Below are 13,621 nucleotides of genomic sequence, written 5' to 3' on the forward strand. Positions count from 1 at the left end.
TAAATAGAGGGAGTATATTTGAATTGAATATAATTATATTTTTTTAGTTTTAAGGTAAGAGTGAGTGAAACAGTGAGAAGGGGGTGAGAAAAACAAAAAATAATTATATAATAATATTATTTATACTAGACCAATAATTCTCAACCACCCAAATTGTAAGATAAGAAAAAAAAATGAGTTTAGGATAGCTAAAAATAGCTTAGAAGGTTACTCCAAGCCATTCCACTCAATTTTTTTTTTAATTTTTCCCAACAATGATATCAAACTTCTAGCCATTTCACTTCATTTTATTCCATCATAAACAAACTTGCAAACACTACTTAAGAGTTAGAGAACTTAAAATATACTTTATACAATAAAGGATTAAATTAAAATTTTATATAAAATTAAAGAACCAAAAATATATTTTAACCAAATTAAAATTTAAACAACCACATATTTTATTTTATAATTTTTTATTCTATTCATATTAAAAATATAAATAATAACTTATTTTACTCCTTTCGTTTAAAAATGTAAGGTATTTTTAATCTTTTAAAGTGTAATTATTTTTTTAAAAAAGTGCCCTATTGATAGTAACTTTATATTTATTATAGAATATTTAATAGAAATAAATATAAAAAAATAGGGTTAGTTTAAAAGTAGATAACTATTTTATTGAGAGTAAAATTTAATTAAAAATATTTTATATTTTTTAATGGGGGAAGTATTTTAAAATATTTTCTCCCTTTTAAATTAAAATATAGCTAAAATTTACACAACAATATATTTTATTTTATAAATTTTACTATGCACAAATGTACAGATTATGCATAGGAGCCAAATTCTTCATTTAGTAAATGAATACAGAATTTTTTAAATTTAATATAATAAAAAAAGAGAGAGTGGCGGAGGGAGGGAAGGCCCTTTTTGCCCGCGAAATCTCGTGAATTGTGACGGGCTTGAAGAGGAAGGCTTCGTCAGGTCGATTGTCGATGTGTCAGTGAATCATTGGATGGGGCATAATAGAATGGCCTGAGCGTATCTGATTATATGGCAGTATTTATGTTATGGGCCCCACAAGGGCGCAGCATAGATGATTGTCCCCAGGGCGCTCGACAAGGAAAATTCGCCGGCGACCAAATAGCCAAGGGAGAGGCAGGGAAGCGAGGTGGCCATGTGTGGAGACAAGACCATCGCCGTACGCCGGAGCTGCCTATCAATGGTTCGGAAGTCATAGTCTGGTACAGTGAGCTGTCAACATTGAATTGGAAGCCAGGTGTTGGGCCCACATCATTTATAGGTTTTTGTGAGGGACAAGAGGGGCCCACATAGTCATTACAACTTATCTATTTTCCCGAGCCTCGTGGTGTCTGGTCCCACACTTTGTCGGCTTGTCGTTTGCAGCGTCTGTTTGCGGTGAGTGGTCCCCCTCCCCACCCCAACGGCAATGGCCACTTTAGGGACTTGTGCCGATCCCTTCAATGAAAAAAAAAACAAGAAAGAAATGTTGGTGAAGTTAAATTAGATAGAAATTGAAAGTGAAAGAAGGTTTTGCTTTGCATGCATTAAGGGAGAAGGTCTTTTTTTTTTTTTTCCGCCCAGAGTACGCATGGAAGGAGAGAGATGTAAAATTTTGAAAAACGAAATGAAATTGTGTGTGACATCACTCTCTCACCCCATTCTTCGTTGTCTCCTTGCATTTAACGGCATCCAAAGGGCATACAAACCTGACAGGTGGGTCACACAACAATGGTTACCCTCTCTTCATCCCCATCATCGTTATCCACACCTAACCTTTTCTTTCATTCTAGCTACTGCATTTTCCATAATCCACCAAACAAAGCCCCATACCTCTCTCTGCTCTGCAATTCTTTTTTCATATAATATTTCCTTTGATTTCTTTTTCTCACAAGTCTTGCCTTCAAATTCATCCAATTTTCATATCTTTTCTTTGTTCTATATATTTCTCTTGGCATAAGTCGGCTTCTTCTTTACCTTCTGTTGGAACTTGGAAGTGGAACCATATTGCGAGCGATGCAGGGTGGTTCTACTGATGGATCGATGTCAACGGTGTCAAAGGAAGATAATTTGTTCATTTCATCTGAGGATTCTTCGTGCCCAGACGAGTCTGAGCTTGAATTGGGTCTTGGGCTAAGCCTTTCTCGTCGTCCTGGGGTGAAGTCCCGACCAACTTCCACGAATCAACATGCTAGAATATTAACCGCTAAAGATTTTCTTTCTATGGCTTCTTCGCATGCTGCAGCTTCATTGGCCTCATCAACATCCTCCCCATCTTCTTCCTCTTCCTCTCCTTCCTCAGTGACCAGGCCTAATGTCACTGCTGGTACCAAGAGAACTTCTGATTCTGTTGTTGCTACTAATGGCCTCAGGTGAATTATGTTGACATATTTTTCCTTACTCGTTTTAATTGGGATGTTAAAATCTTATAATAGCTTGCTTCTTCTATTCAGTTTTTTTCCCCCACACTTTCTAATTTACTTTTCCCTCGTTCTTTATGTGATCCGATCCCAATTAATTGATCAATGATTACGATTAGTGCATGTGTCTAATTTGGATTTCTACTAATATTGCTTCTAGTATTTCTAGCATCTTGTTCGTAACTCGTTCATTAGGTTTTATGATTTCTCAAATGGATCTTAATGAATCATTATCGGACATGGTTTTATAGACATTGGATCATGTGCTCCTGTAGAAAATTTATCAAAGTATTATTTTTGAGATTGTGTTGAGATTGAAATTTCCACCAGCTTTGGCCTATGAAAATTCTGTGCGCCTGAATTGCCGCAATTCTCCAGAGGCTTTAATAAACAAGAAATCATGAAGAAACAGGATTTTAGCATGGTAACTGTATTAACTATTGAGCATTTATGCAACTTAAAGTAATAGTGGCAACTACCGATAGTCAAGGGCAGAGTCAGTGGACTTGGGGTGGCTATGATGCCTCCTCGCTTTTTAATTTTTTATGCCTCCTAAGTTAACCTAGTACAAAAGCATGCAAACACTAAATGGAGTTTTTATTTCAATTATATATATAATTTTTTATATATGTATAGTTATTATTTCCAACAAGATGATGCTATATATGTTCTATAGGTTTTTTTTTTTTTTTGTGATAACTAAGTTATTAAAATTTATGATATAAATGATTTTTGCTCTTATATAATTCAATTTCATAGACAAAGAGATTATGTGATAGCTGAGTATTATAACTGTATTGATATATTTATTATTGTCATTGATTATCAATTAAAATAATTTAAAAGTAAATTCAGTGAGTAAGTAATAGAGTTTTTTAGATGAGTACAGCTTTAGATTCTAAGTATGCATTTAAATCATTCAATGATAAAAAAATAAATTTTCACTAATTTAATGATGGTTTATATTGAGAAGGAAATTATTCAAAAATTTATCATGGACATGATAATTGATGATTTTTATGTTATAAAAAATTAAAGAGAAAACCTTTAAAAATGAAAGTAAATATTTGTTTTTGTTATATATTTTTAACATTGAATATGAATATATGCGTTAAAATATTTATCCCATGTTTGTGATATATATAGATTTAACTTTTCTTCAATTATCATATATGTTTTATTATCTCGGCTCTCTAATTAAAATTTATGGCTTCGCCCCTGCCTATAATGGTTTGTATCCGTGAATTGGTTTCATGCAGATATCATACATTGTTAACATTGGACTAGTCACTTTTCTGACTCTGAGAAGAAATATTGGCTTAATTTTTCTTTAATTAAATTAAGACCATGTTGTGTTTGGTTTGTGCGGTATGGAATGCGCCTGGTCTAGTCCTTCCAAGTCTCTTTTGCTAAATATAGGAACAACTGAAACTAGATGGAATAGGATTCTAGATATTCTAATAGTAGTTAATAGTTAACGTGGGATCCATGGACATTTGTGCCATCTAAAATTCTGATATAATGGGTGCTCAAGTTTCCTTAGAACTCAGGTCAACTGAAAAATATAGAAATGGTAAGAACTCATACTATGATTACATCAAAACTCAGTGGGTTATGTAGAAAAATAATTGTAAACTTGGTGGTTTGAAAAAAGTAAAACACGATGACAACCTCTGGAGCAGAAATGACCCAAAAAGTGTATAAATTTCAGAGTAGCAGCATCTGTAGGCCAGCTTACAGAATCATTTTCAAGCTTCTGGATTCTGGAGTTACCACTGTTAGCCCAAAAAATTGGCTTAGAGTTACTTAACAACTGCTTAGTTTTGTGAAAATCACTTTGTTTCTTAGTTGGATGTTTGTAGTTGTCATAAAGAAGCCTGGATTTATTGTTGCGTATGCCCCTTTTTAGATTCATGATGAATATATTGTGTGTGCTTTCTAGGTGTTCTTGTATTATTTGGCTGTGTAATTGATGTTATCTCTTCTTTCTGTTGCAAAACGGAATTCGTTAAACAGTCAGGTTGTAGGATGGCCTCCCCTTGGAGCATATCGGATGAATAGCTTTAACAATCATGCAAAGTCACCAGCGGGCACTAAAGTGTTCAACTCAGTGGTTGAGAAAAGTAAGAACAATGAAACAGAGGCGAGGAAAAATACTGATAACGGCATCAATAAAAGTGATGTCAGTGCCAAAGGTGAAGGGAACCTCAAGAGTTCCCGGTTTGTGAAGGTAAATATGGATGGGTTACTGATTGGAAGGAAGGTTGATTTGAGTGCTCATAATTCCTATGAAAGCTTGGCACTTACTTTGGAGGAGATGTTCGATGAACATTTTGCGGCTGTCAATAGTAAAAGTGAGTATTTTTTGCCTTACTTTTGGATGATCTTATATCAGAGATTTTGTAACTCGTTCTCGTAATGATGCTATTATTATGATTCTACTTGCATGATGAATATTATTGTAACAACTCTACCGTTCCTATTCTGTATTTGTATATGCCTTGCCCTTGTATGTGACACATAAATGGGATTATTGACTATTGTCTAACTGGTACACTACTAGCATATCTGGGTTATTTAATGCATTTGACAAGAGCTTACTTCTACCTCATTCTATTAAGAATATTCCTGTTCATATGTAATTCATCATTTCTAAGACTGTTTCACAATTTTGGTATTTTTACATATGAGCTATCCAGATATGTTCCACCTGTCAAATGATTTAATTAGTGTTCTGAGGTTTTCAATGATGTCATTCTGTTATATCCCATTCCTTTGCTGTTTTCTTTAAGTTCTGTAGTTTTGAGTAATGAGTCATATACTCTCCTTTTTGTTAACGATATACATAAGTCATTATTAATCAGTAGGATCAACTGGGGAAGAACATGGCGCTGTAGTTGGATCAGAAAGAAGGTCAAAATTGCTGGATGCATCTTCCAAGTTTGCACTGACTTATGAAGACAAGGATGGAGACTGGATGCTAGTTGGAGACGTACCTTGGGGGTATGTGTTTGGCTCATGGTCATTATTTTGATGAAAGTATGAAGAAACCATTTTTGTGGTTCTTGATCTAAAGATCTCACTGCCGAAGAAGTTGGATACCGTGTTTTGTCGGTTTCATATTCATCTTGTCTTTCTATTGTGAAATCAGGATGTTTCTAAGCTGTGTGAGGAGGCTAAAAATCATGAGAACATCTGAGGCTAAGGGACTTGGTAAGCAGATAGATCATAAACTTGCTTGTGTGTGCTAATATCCAAATATCGCCTAGTTCCTTCAGTATTATGAAGTTTTTCTGTGATGTGCAGCACCAATGTGTGAAGGTAAGAACAGCAGACAGAGAAGTTAGCACACATGCATAGAGCTTTTGGGGGGCTTCAGTAGATAAAGAAGAGAAGGAATAAGAAAAGAAATACTGGATTTTTTAGATTGAATATAATCACATTCACGCCACGTTTTCTGTTTTGTTTTGTTTCTAACTTGATGTTTGTTTGATTGTTGTTTATTTGTGACTGAGCCTCCTTAAAACTGAGCACAGTTTATTGAAGTCTACTTGGCTTCTTAATTGAAATGACGGTGGCGGATGCTGTTTTGGCGAGGTAGTATCTGTGCCTGCACGTATATAATAATAATAATAATAAATAGAATATGTATATGTAAATGTCTGCAAGATTTCAAAATTATTTACTTAATCCAAAAATATATTCGTATGATAATAAAAATCAGAGATTTCAAACTCAGTTATCAAGTTATGCTATTCACTATACGGTTAAACGATAATTTAGACCTGAACAATAAGCTTAGAGATGATTTAACTTTAAATTCATTTTTAATACATTTTAAATTCTGGATAATCAAATTTAAAGTAATCTCCCTTCAACCTTACAAATGCCCATTACTTTTAAATGGTATTCTTCTGATTTTATTTATAAGTGACTTTTAACATGTTTTACCAATACAAAAAAAAATATTAAAACTTATTAATTATGTTTAAAAATTAATAAATTTTTAGTTTTATTCTTATTAAATATACATATTTTAATAATAATTTTTTCTTTTTAATATTTAATGCAGGGTAAAAAAGAAAATTTGTTATGAAAATTTAATAATATGATTTATAAATAAAATTAAATTTTTTTTTTATCTCCACCTTATTAATAAGATCAGAGAGGGAGTAGAGCCCAACCCTCATCACCTGATCATCTCTCCCCTCCTCTCCTTCTCCACCCTCTGGGGAAGCTCTCTCTCCTTCACTTTCCATCTCTCCTCCACCCTCTGGGGATCACGACTGCGCCATTGCCAAAGATGAAGTCGATAGTGCTTGTGATGAAAGAGTGGGCGTAGAAGTCGATCGACTGGAGAGAATGCACGTCCAAAATAATCTGAAAATTGCATCATTTGTATATCGTGCACTCTCCTTGTCCACTCTCTCGCTCTCTCTCCTATTCTCGTCCTGTATGGTTGGTGCAATGAATTCCATGGTGCAGAACCTTCATGAGGCAGAGGCATTTTTCCGGTAGAGAGTTCATGACCAAGCTATGTGATCTAACCTTTATTCTTCTGCTGCTGTGTGTTCATGACCAAACCGTGTGTTCTACTCCACATTATGTCCTCCTCCCGCTATCTCACTTTCACTGTCAGAGTTCAAAATCTTGAACCTACAGTGCGTACGAGGCTACACTTCTGAAACCTGCAATGCATAATAAACTACAGTGCACTGTCGACGGTGCCTGTTAATTTTGACAATGACAATGCACTGTTGAAGTTGATGGCGCCTTGTGTTAATGATGATGGAGAGATCATCGCTAACAAGGAGTGTAGGAGAGAGATCAATGGCAAGAGAGAGAGAGAGTGAGAGTGGAGAAGGAGAGAAAGGATGAGTATATATGTTAATCTGTTGTGTTGAGAGAGATTGATGGAGAACATCTTAGAAATGAGAATTGTTGTGGAATATGATCGAAGTAGCCAACTTCGTTTCACAAAACAGTCAAGAACTTGGAGGTCAGAGCTGGTAGCAACGGAACTCGTGGGGGTTAGCTGAAGGCAGAGGTATGTAAGTGGATGGTCCAGGGACGAGCAACAACCAAGGCAACAGATACAGAACAGTGTTGCTTAGAGTTACAAGGAGTGGCGGACGACAAGATGGAGCTTGAGGGCGACGTGCTCGAAAAGCATAGCAAGAGAGAATGCGGCGAAATAAATGGCAGAGGGTACCATGATATATGTAGGCTGAGCGAAGGATGGTCCTTGGAGAGATGGAGAGGAGGAAGGATGACGATGGTGGAGAAGCTCGTGTGGTTGTCGACAGGATTTACAGAAGTAGAAGGAGCTTTAGGGGCAGTGGCGACTGTGAACGAAGATGCACACTGGGTGAGATCAACGCGAACAATGAGCCACCATTTTCACTATATTTTGACGCAATTTATTTAATGAATTAAAAGTTTCATAGCATTAAAATTGGATAAATTGTGTTCTATTTTCTCACTCGTGGCTCATTTGTGGTAATAAGGGCAAAAGAAGCCAAAACAGAGTAAATTGGGACCAAAAGCCCAAAATAGGCCCAAACGTCCTCTATCATATGTGGACGATCTTGAAAACACCATCATCATTCGTATAGGAGACCCTTGGAAGCGTTGATGAGCCTTTGTACCAAACCGTTCAAAGGAATCACCACCATCTGCAAATGAAGGATCATTTTTCAACAAGAATACTTAAATACAATTTAAATTTTAAGTATTTGGTTTTCATTTTTCAACACAAATAATCCAAAATAAAGGATAAATTATCCCACAAATTATATAAAAACTCTAGATTCTGTGGGTATCATTTAACAATATCAATATCATACTATTCATACCATCTTTTTAGACTTCGAAAGAGATAATTAATTATGAGATTGTACTTTTAGGCCAAATGTTGTGTTTTTTATTAATTATCTCCGACTGGAAAATCTAGTTAATCATATAACACATTCAAATCCATCAAGATTAATTCATACTTGGATAGGTTCCTGCGTAGCCACACAGATCAAGAAAGCCGGAGCCTCAGGATGCGAAAGAACAAAAGCAAGCAAGCCACACAACACGGCTTATAAATAAGACGGGAGGCCAGTCTCAAGGTATTAGAATTTACCGATCCGTCCTAAACGATAATCGGGTCACTATGTCGGTCGATTAGAGGACAAGAAATCAAGAATTAATGGTGAATTAAACCCTGATCGATTCCAAAATAAAAAAACGATTCCTTCGTATGTAATTGTGATTATTATTCCATCAAATTATTCTCTCTATAATGAGACAAATTAATAAGAATTAGATTTTCCTTTTTCCCAGGCGGTCTCCCCATATTGTGAATATACTATGCCATGCTGCGTTATTCCTTCAGTCTTTGCTCAAGACAAGACTAGGATAGCAAGTGATTGAGCGACCCTGTGCCGCGTGCACGATTCGAAAAGAAGAATGCTCCCTATTTCCCTCCCAGTGACCCTGACAAGTTCAGAATCCTTCAGTGGTTCTACAACGATCAAAACATGATGATTTCGTTGGAGGTTCTTTTCTCTGTTTTGTTGTTTATATATTTAGTTTTCTTCACTTGCGCTAACATCATTAGTTAATCGCTGAGCTTTCCTAAGGATCGAAGGGCCGATGCAGTGACAAGTCTAGTCTACGAGGCGAGGGCGGGGAAAAGAGACGCCGTGGCCCGCTGCTACAGAGAAATAGCTGTGCCGTCATTGGCTGAGGCTCTCGAGCAGCACTACAGCGATGGCTAAACATCGAGCACAACTCAAAGCTTGCCGATTTAATTTCCTTTTTTGACTCTACATTCCCCAAGTCAGCTCCACGCCAACATACTACTGACGTTTAGATGACGCGAGTATGAGTTCGTCATCCAAGCAACTAACCTGCTATGTCGGTTCTCTCCGTATGTGAAATCGCACTTGACTCACCACCAACATACATACTATGCCTCTTCACGTCACTTTCATGAATCTTAGATTGTTCAATTATATTTCAATATATATATATATTTTTTAAATAGCATTCTTACTTTTTTAGGTCAGTTGAATAACTGATAAAACTCATAAAAATTCATTAATTGAGACAAGCTAATTAATAATATTAGGTAAAAAGACTCACAATTTTCTCCACAAGTAATTTTCTGAGTCTCCCCAAGTAATAGAATAAATGCAAGATTAACAATAATGAACGGTATAAAAATTATATAAAAAGAAGTTTTCAAACAAATTACATATATACATGTATGTGCCAACCGAACAAAGTTTAAAAATTTTGTTACAACCCATTACAACCAATCAAAGTTTAAAAATCAAACAATGTTCATAAAAAATAGAGCAAAGATTGAGTTATTTTTGAGAGAGATGAATGATTCTAAGAATAGAACACCAACAAAGATGAGGCCGAGGTTAGAGCTGTGTAAACGCATTGCGCGGGTTAACATATTAGTGGGGTGGGTTGGGTCAGCCCGTCAAGATAAACGGGCTAAAAAAACCCAACCCAACCCGCACATTAACGAGCTAACCTGCAAAATATAGTTTTATTTTTTAAAATTATTTAAAAATTATAATCAACATATCTTATATATAGATAATGATTTTTTTCATATTATTTTTTAAAATAAAATTTGAATATAAATCTAAATCATTTTTATCAACAAATTTATATTTGTAATTTCAATCAATAGATCCTATGAAATTAAAAAATAATATATATTCAAAATATTTTTATAAAAATTAATAAATAATTGATTTACAAACTATAATAAAAATTTCATTTGCAAATTGTAAGAAAGATTTACATTATCTTTCAAATGTAAAGGACATGATTGGTACTCATAAATTATAAATTTGAGGAATATACTCATTATTGTAGACTTATAAGAAAATACATTATAATTGAAAAATAATTTTTTAAAAAAAATAGGCTAACCCATGGGCTAGCCTATTTTAACCCGTCATTTTGCTGGTTGGGCTAGCCCAGCCTATTTTAAAAAATAGGCTAATTATTTTAATCCAACCCATTAAAATTTGCAGGTTGAATGAGCTAGCCCGCAAGCTCAACTCATTTTTTCAACTCTAGCTGAGGCGTTGTTTATGGCTTGTGGATTATGGACTTTGAAACTTGACTTGAATGGTGGTTGACAAATGGTATTGAGGAATTGTTTGCATAAAAAATTAATTTTTAATTTTTAATCAAATTGTGAATTTATGTAAACAGTTAAATATATTTTAAATATATTTTAAGAAAGTCATTAATGTTCATATTTATAAATTTTAAATTAATTCAAAATCTCAAATTTTAAATTAATTCATATATGATTGTGGTAATTTCAAAGACTATTTAACTGAAGAGTGGATAAATTTTCAGGATTGAAGGCATTTTTATTAATTCTTAAGTTGAGGAAAGTTATGATATGATAATAGATGAGATTATGGGAAAGAAAATTCAAGAATAATTAAAAAATATTTAAGATAATAAGAGAAAAAATAAGAGATAAGAGGATCTCATCTTAACATTTTTTGAGATATATCATCCTTATTATTTTTAAAAAATATTTTAAAATATTTTTATTATTTCTTGCAATTTATTTCTTATTATTATCAATATCTTGCTTGCTCTCCTATATTTTTTATCTTTATTCCTTCATTCCCCTTCACTTTTAAGCATTTGTATTTGAAAAAATTATAGCAAAGGATCCTGAGCACTTACAGTTTGATTTTAAAACTCAAAAATATTATTTCTTTTGAGGACACGCTTCTCTCACATGCTCATAAAATCAAAAACACTAGAAACAATAAGATATTTAAATTATTTATAATCACTTATTTTTTAATTTTAACCGAGTGGCCATAGGTTTAAATATTTAATTTTTTTTCATTTTCAAGTTAAATGCTAAAATCCATTATCTTCAAATGACTTATATTTGATTAATTTTACCTTTCTAGTAAAAAATACATAAAAATTTTTAATTCAATTTTTTTATTAATCATGATAAATTTAAAACTAATTTTTTTTCAGTAGTAATAATTAAAACCTATTTTAAAGGTACTGTACTTCAATCAACACAATTTGAAGATAAACTACAATATCAAATGATTTTGATTCCGATAAAAATTTAGACTTACTAATCCAAAATAATCAACTTCAATTGGATATTTTAAATTCTAATTTAACTTAATATGGGTTTAATTCTAGGAAAAATAAAATATGAGCTTATTTTACTAAGTATAACTAAAGAGTGAGTTAATTGCTTAGAAGAACCTATTTTATAGAATTTACACTTAATATTAATATTTTATTAATTGAAAATATTAATATTTTATTTAGATATTTTGGTAGGGAATTTTTAAGAGCATCGGATATTTTAATCGGCTAAAAGACGCAACAATCTTTCATATTAGTATGAAGATAAATTACTCTTTTATAAATATTCAAACATGTGCATATCAACTAAACCATCCACGTCTTTCTTTTTTCTTAAAAGAAAAGCATTGATTTCCTTTTTAAAATCGAAACATGGGCTAAATTTTTCTCTACCATTGTCTGGATCCCCATATGTGCTTATAAAAGAAATATGCAATAGTGCAATCACATGCCACTGAATATGTAACCCCTTGAACCGCTTGCTCAAAAACCTCAATTCAAAAAAGAATTGGACCCGTGTTAGGAATCGAAGGGCTTCATATGATATAATTTTCTCATCAAATTTTTCAACTGCATTCCTTTAATTTTCCTTGAAGATAATGCAATTGCATCTTTAGTTCTCTTACTTCAAATGCTTGTAGAACCATAAACTCTACTTGAGCTAGTTCTATAACCGTTTGATCATGAATTGAACCCATGGCAAGATCAAGACCTGTTTGATCTTTTTGGCTAGTGCCATCTCTATGAATGCCACATGTAAGGTCTTTTGAGTCAATGCATCAACTACTACATTAGCCTTTCCAGAATGGTACTTTAACTCGAAGTTATGATCCTTAAGGAATTCCATCCATCTACGCTGTCTCATATTCAGCTTCTTATGGTCAACTAAGTACTTAAGACTCTTGTGGTTGTTATAGACTTCAAACCGTGCACCATACAAGTAGTGTTGTCATATTTTAAGTGCAAACACAACTGCTACAAGCTCAAGATTGTGCGTCGGATAATTCTCCTCATGCTGTCTTAGTTGACATGAGGCATAAGCCACAACCTTATCATCTTGCATCAATACACACTCAAAACCCTTAAGTGAAGCATTTGCATACACAATAAATGGCCATTTCAGATATGGAATAGTCAAGACAGGTGCAATTGTCAATCTAAGCTTCAGCTCTTTAAAAGCCTCTTCACACTTGTTAGTCCATATGAAAGGCTAATTTTTCTTAGTCAATTTGGTCAAAGTAGAAGCAATTTGAAAAAATCTCTGAATAAACCTCCTATAATACCCTGCTAGACCCAAGAAGTTTCGAATCTCTATCACAAAGGTTGGCCTTTCCCATTATAGTACCATGTCAACCTTATGAGGATCCACTATATTACCATTAGTCGATACTACATTACCCAAAAATTTCACCTCACATAACTAGAATTCGCATTTGTTCAACTTTGCATAAAGCTTGTTTTCTTTAAGAATTTGCAACACAATCATTAGATGCTTAGCATGTTCTTCCTCATTGACCAAATAAATTAGAATTTCATCTATGACGACCACTACAAACTTATCCAAGTGAGGCCTAAAAATTTAGTTCATGTAATCCATAAAAATTGCTAGCGCATTCTTTAGTTCGAAGGGTATAATAATAAATTCATAGTTTTAAAAGCAGTCTTTGGCACATTGTCTATTTTTACTCTCAACTAGTGATATCTAGATCTCAAGTCAATCTTAGAAAATATTGCTGCTTCGACTAACTGATCCAACAAATCATTGATTTAGGGTGATGGGTATTTATTCTTAATTGTTACCTTGTTCATCTGTTAGTAATCTATGCACAATCTCATGCTACTATCTTTCTTCTTGACAAATAGAATAGGTGAACCCTAAAATGATATACTCAATCTAATCAACCCTTTCTCCAACAACTCCTTTAACTTCTTCTTAAGTTCATTTAGATCTATTGGAGCCATCCAATATGGATCCTTAGATATTGGCTCAGTACCAGGTACCAAATCGATAAAGAACTCTATCTCTCTCTCTGGTGGCAAAC

The 13,621-nt window shown here is 33.7% G+C and overlaps 1 protein-coding gene across 2 annotated transcripts; it reads left to right on the plus strand.

The window, feature by feature from the left end:
* Nucleotides 1-1,729: 1,729 nt before the first annotated feature.
* Nucleotides 1,730-6,020, plus strand: LOC129308592 (auxin-responsive protein IAA11-like). Of its 2 annotated transcripts, none has more exons than XM_054949829.1 (5): nt 1,730-2,372; nt 4,437-4,774; nt 5,288-5,423; nt 5,572-5,633; nt 5,727-6,020. In XM_054949829.1, the coding sequence occupies exons 1-5, from the start codon at nt 2,017-2,019 to the stop codon at nt 5,765-5,767; spliced, it is 933 nt and encodes a 310-aa protein (XP_054805804.1). In that variant the 5' UTR covers nt 1,730-2,016; the 3' UTR covers nt 5,768-6,020. The 2 variants fall into 2 exon arrangements, with proteins under 2 accessions (XP_054805804.1, XP_054805796.1); XM_054949821.1 differs by having other exon boundaries at nt 1,732-2,372; nt 5,285-5,423.
* Nucleotides 6,021-13,621: the final 7,601 nt, after the last annotated feature.

The sequence above is a fragment of the Prosopis cineraria genome, unplaced genomic scaffold (assembly GCF_029017545.1).
Source record: "Prosopis cineraria cultivar Desert tree isolate PC_DT_omini unplaced genomic scaffold, ASM2901754v1 PC1, whole genome shotgun sequence".
NCBI lineage: Eukaryota > Viridiplantae > Streptophyta > Magnoliopsida > Fabales > Fabaceae > Prosopis > Prosopis cineraria.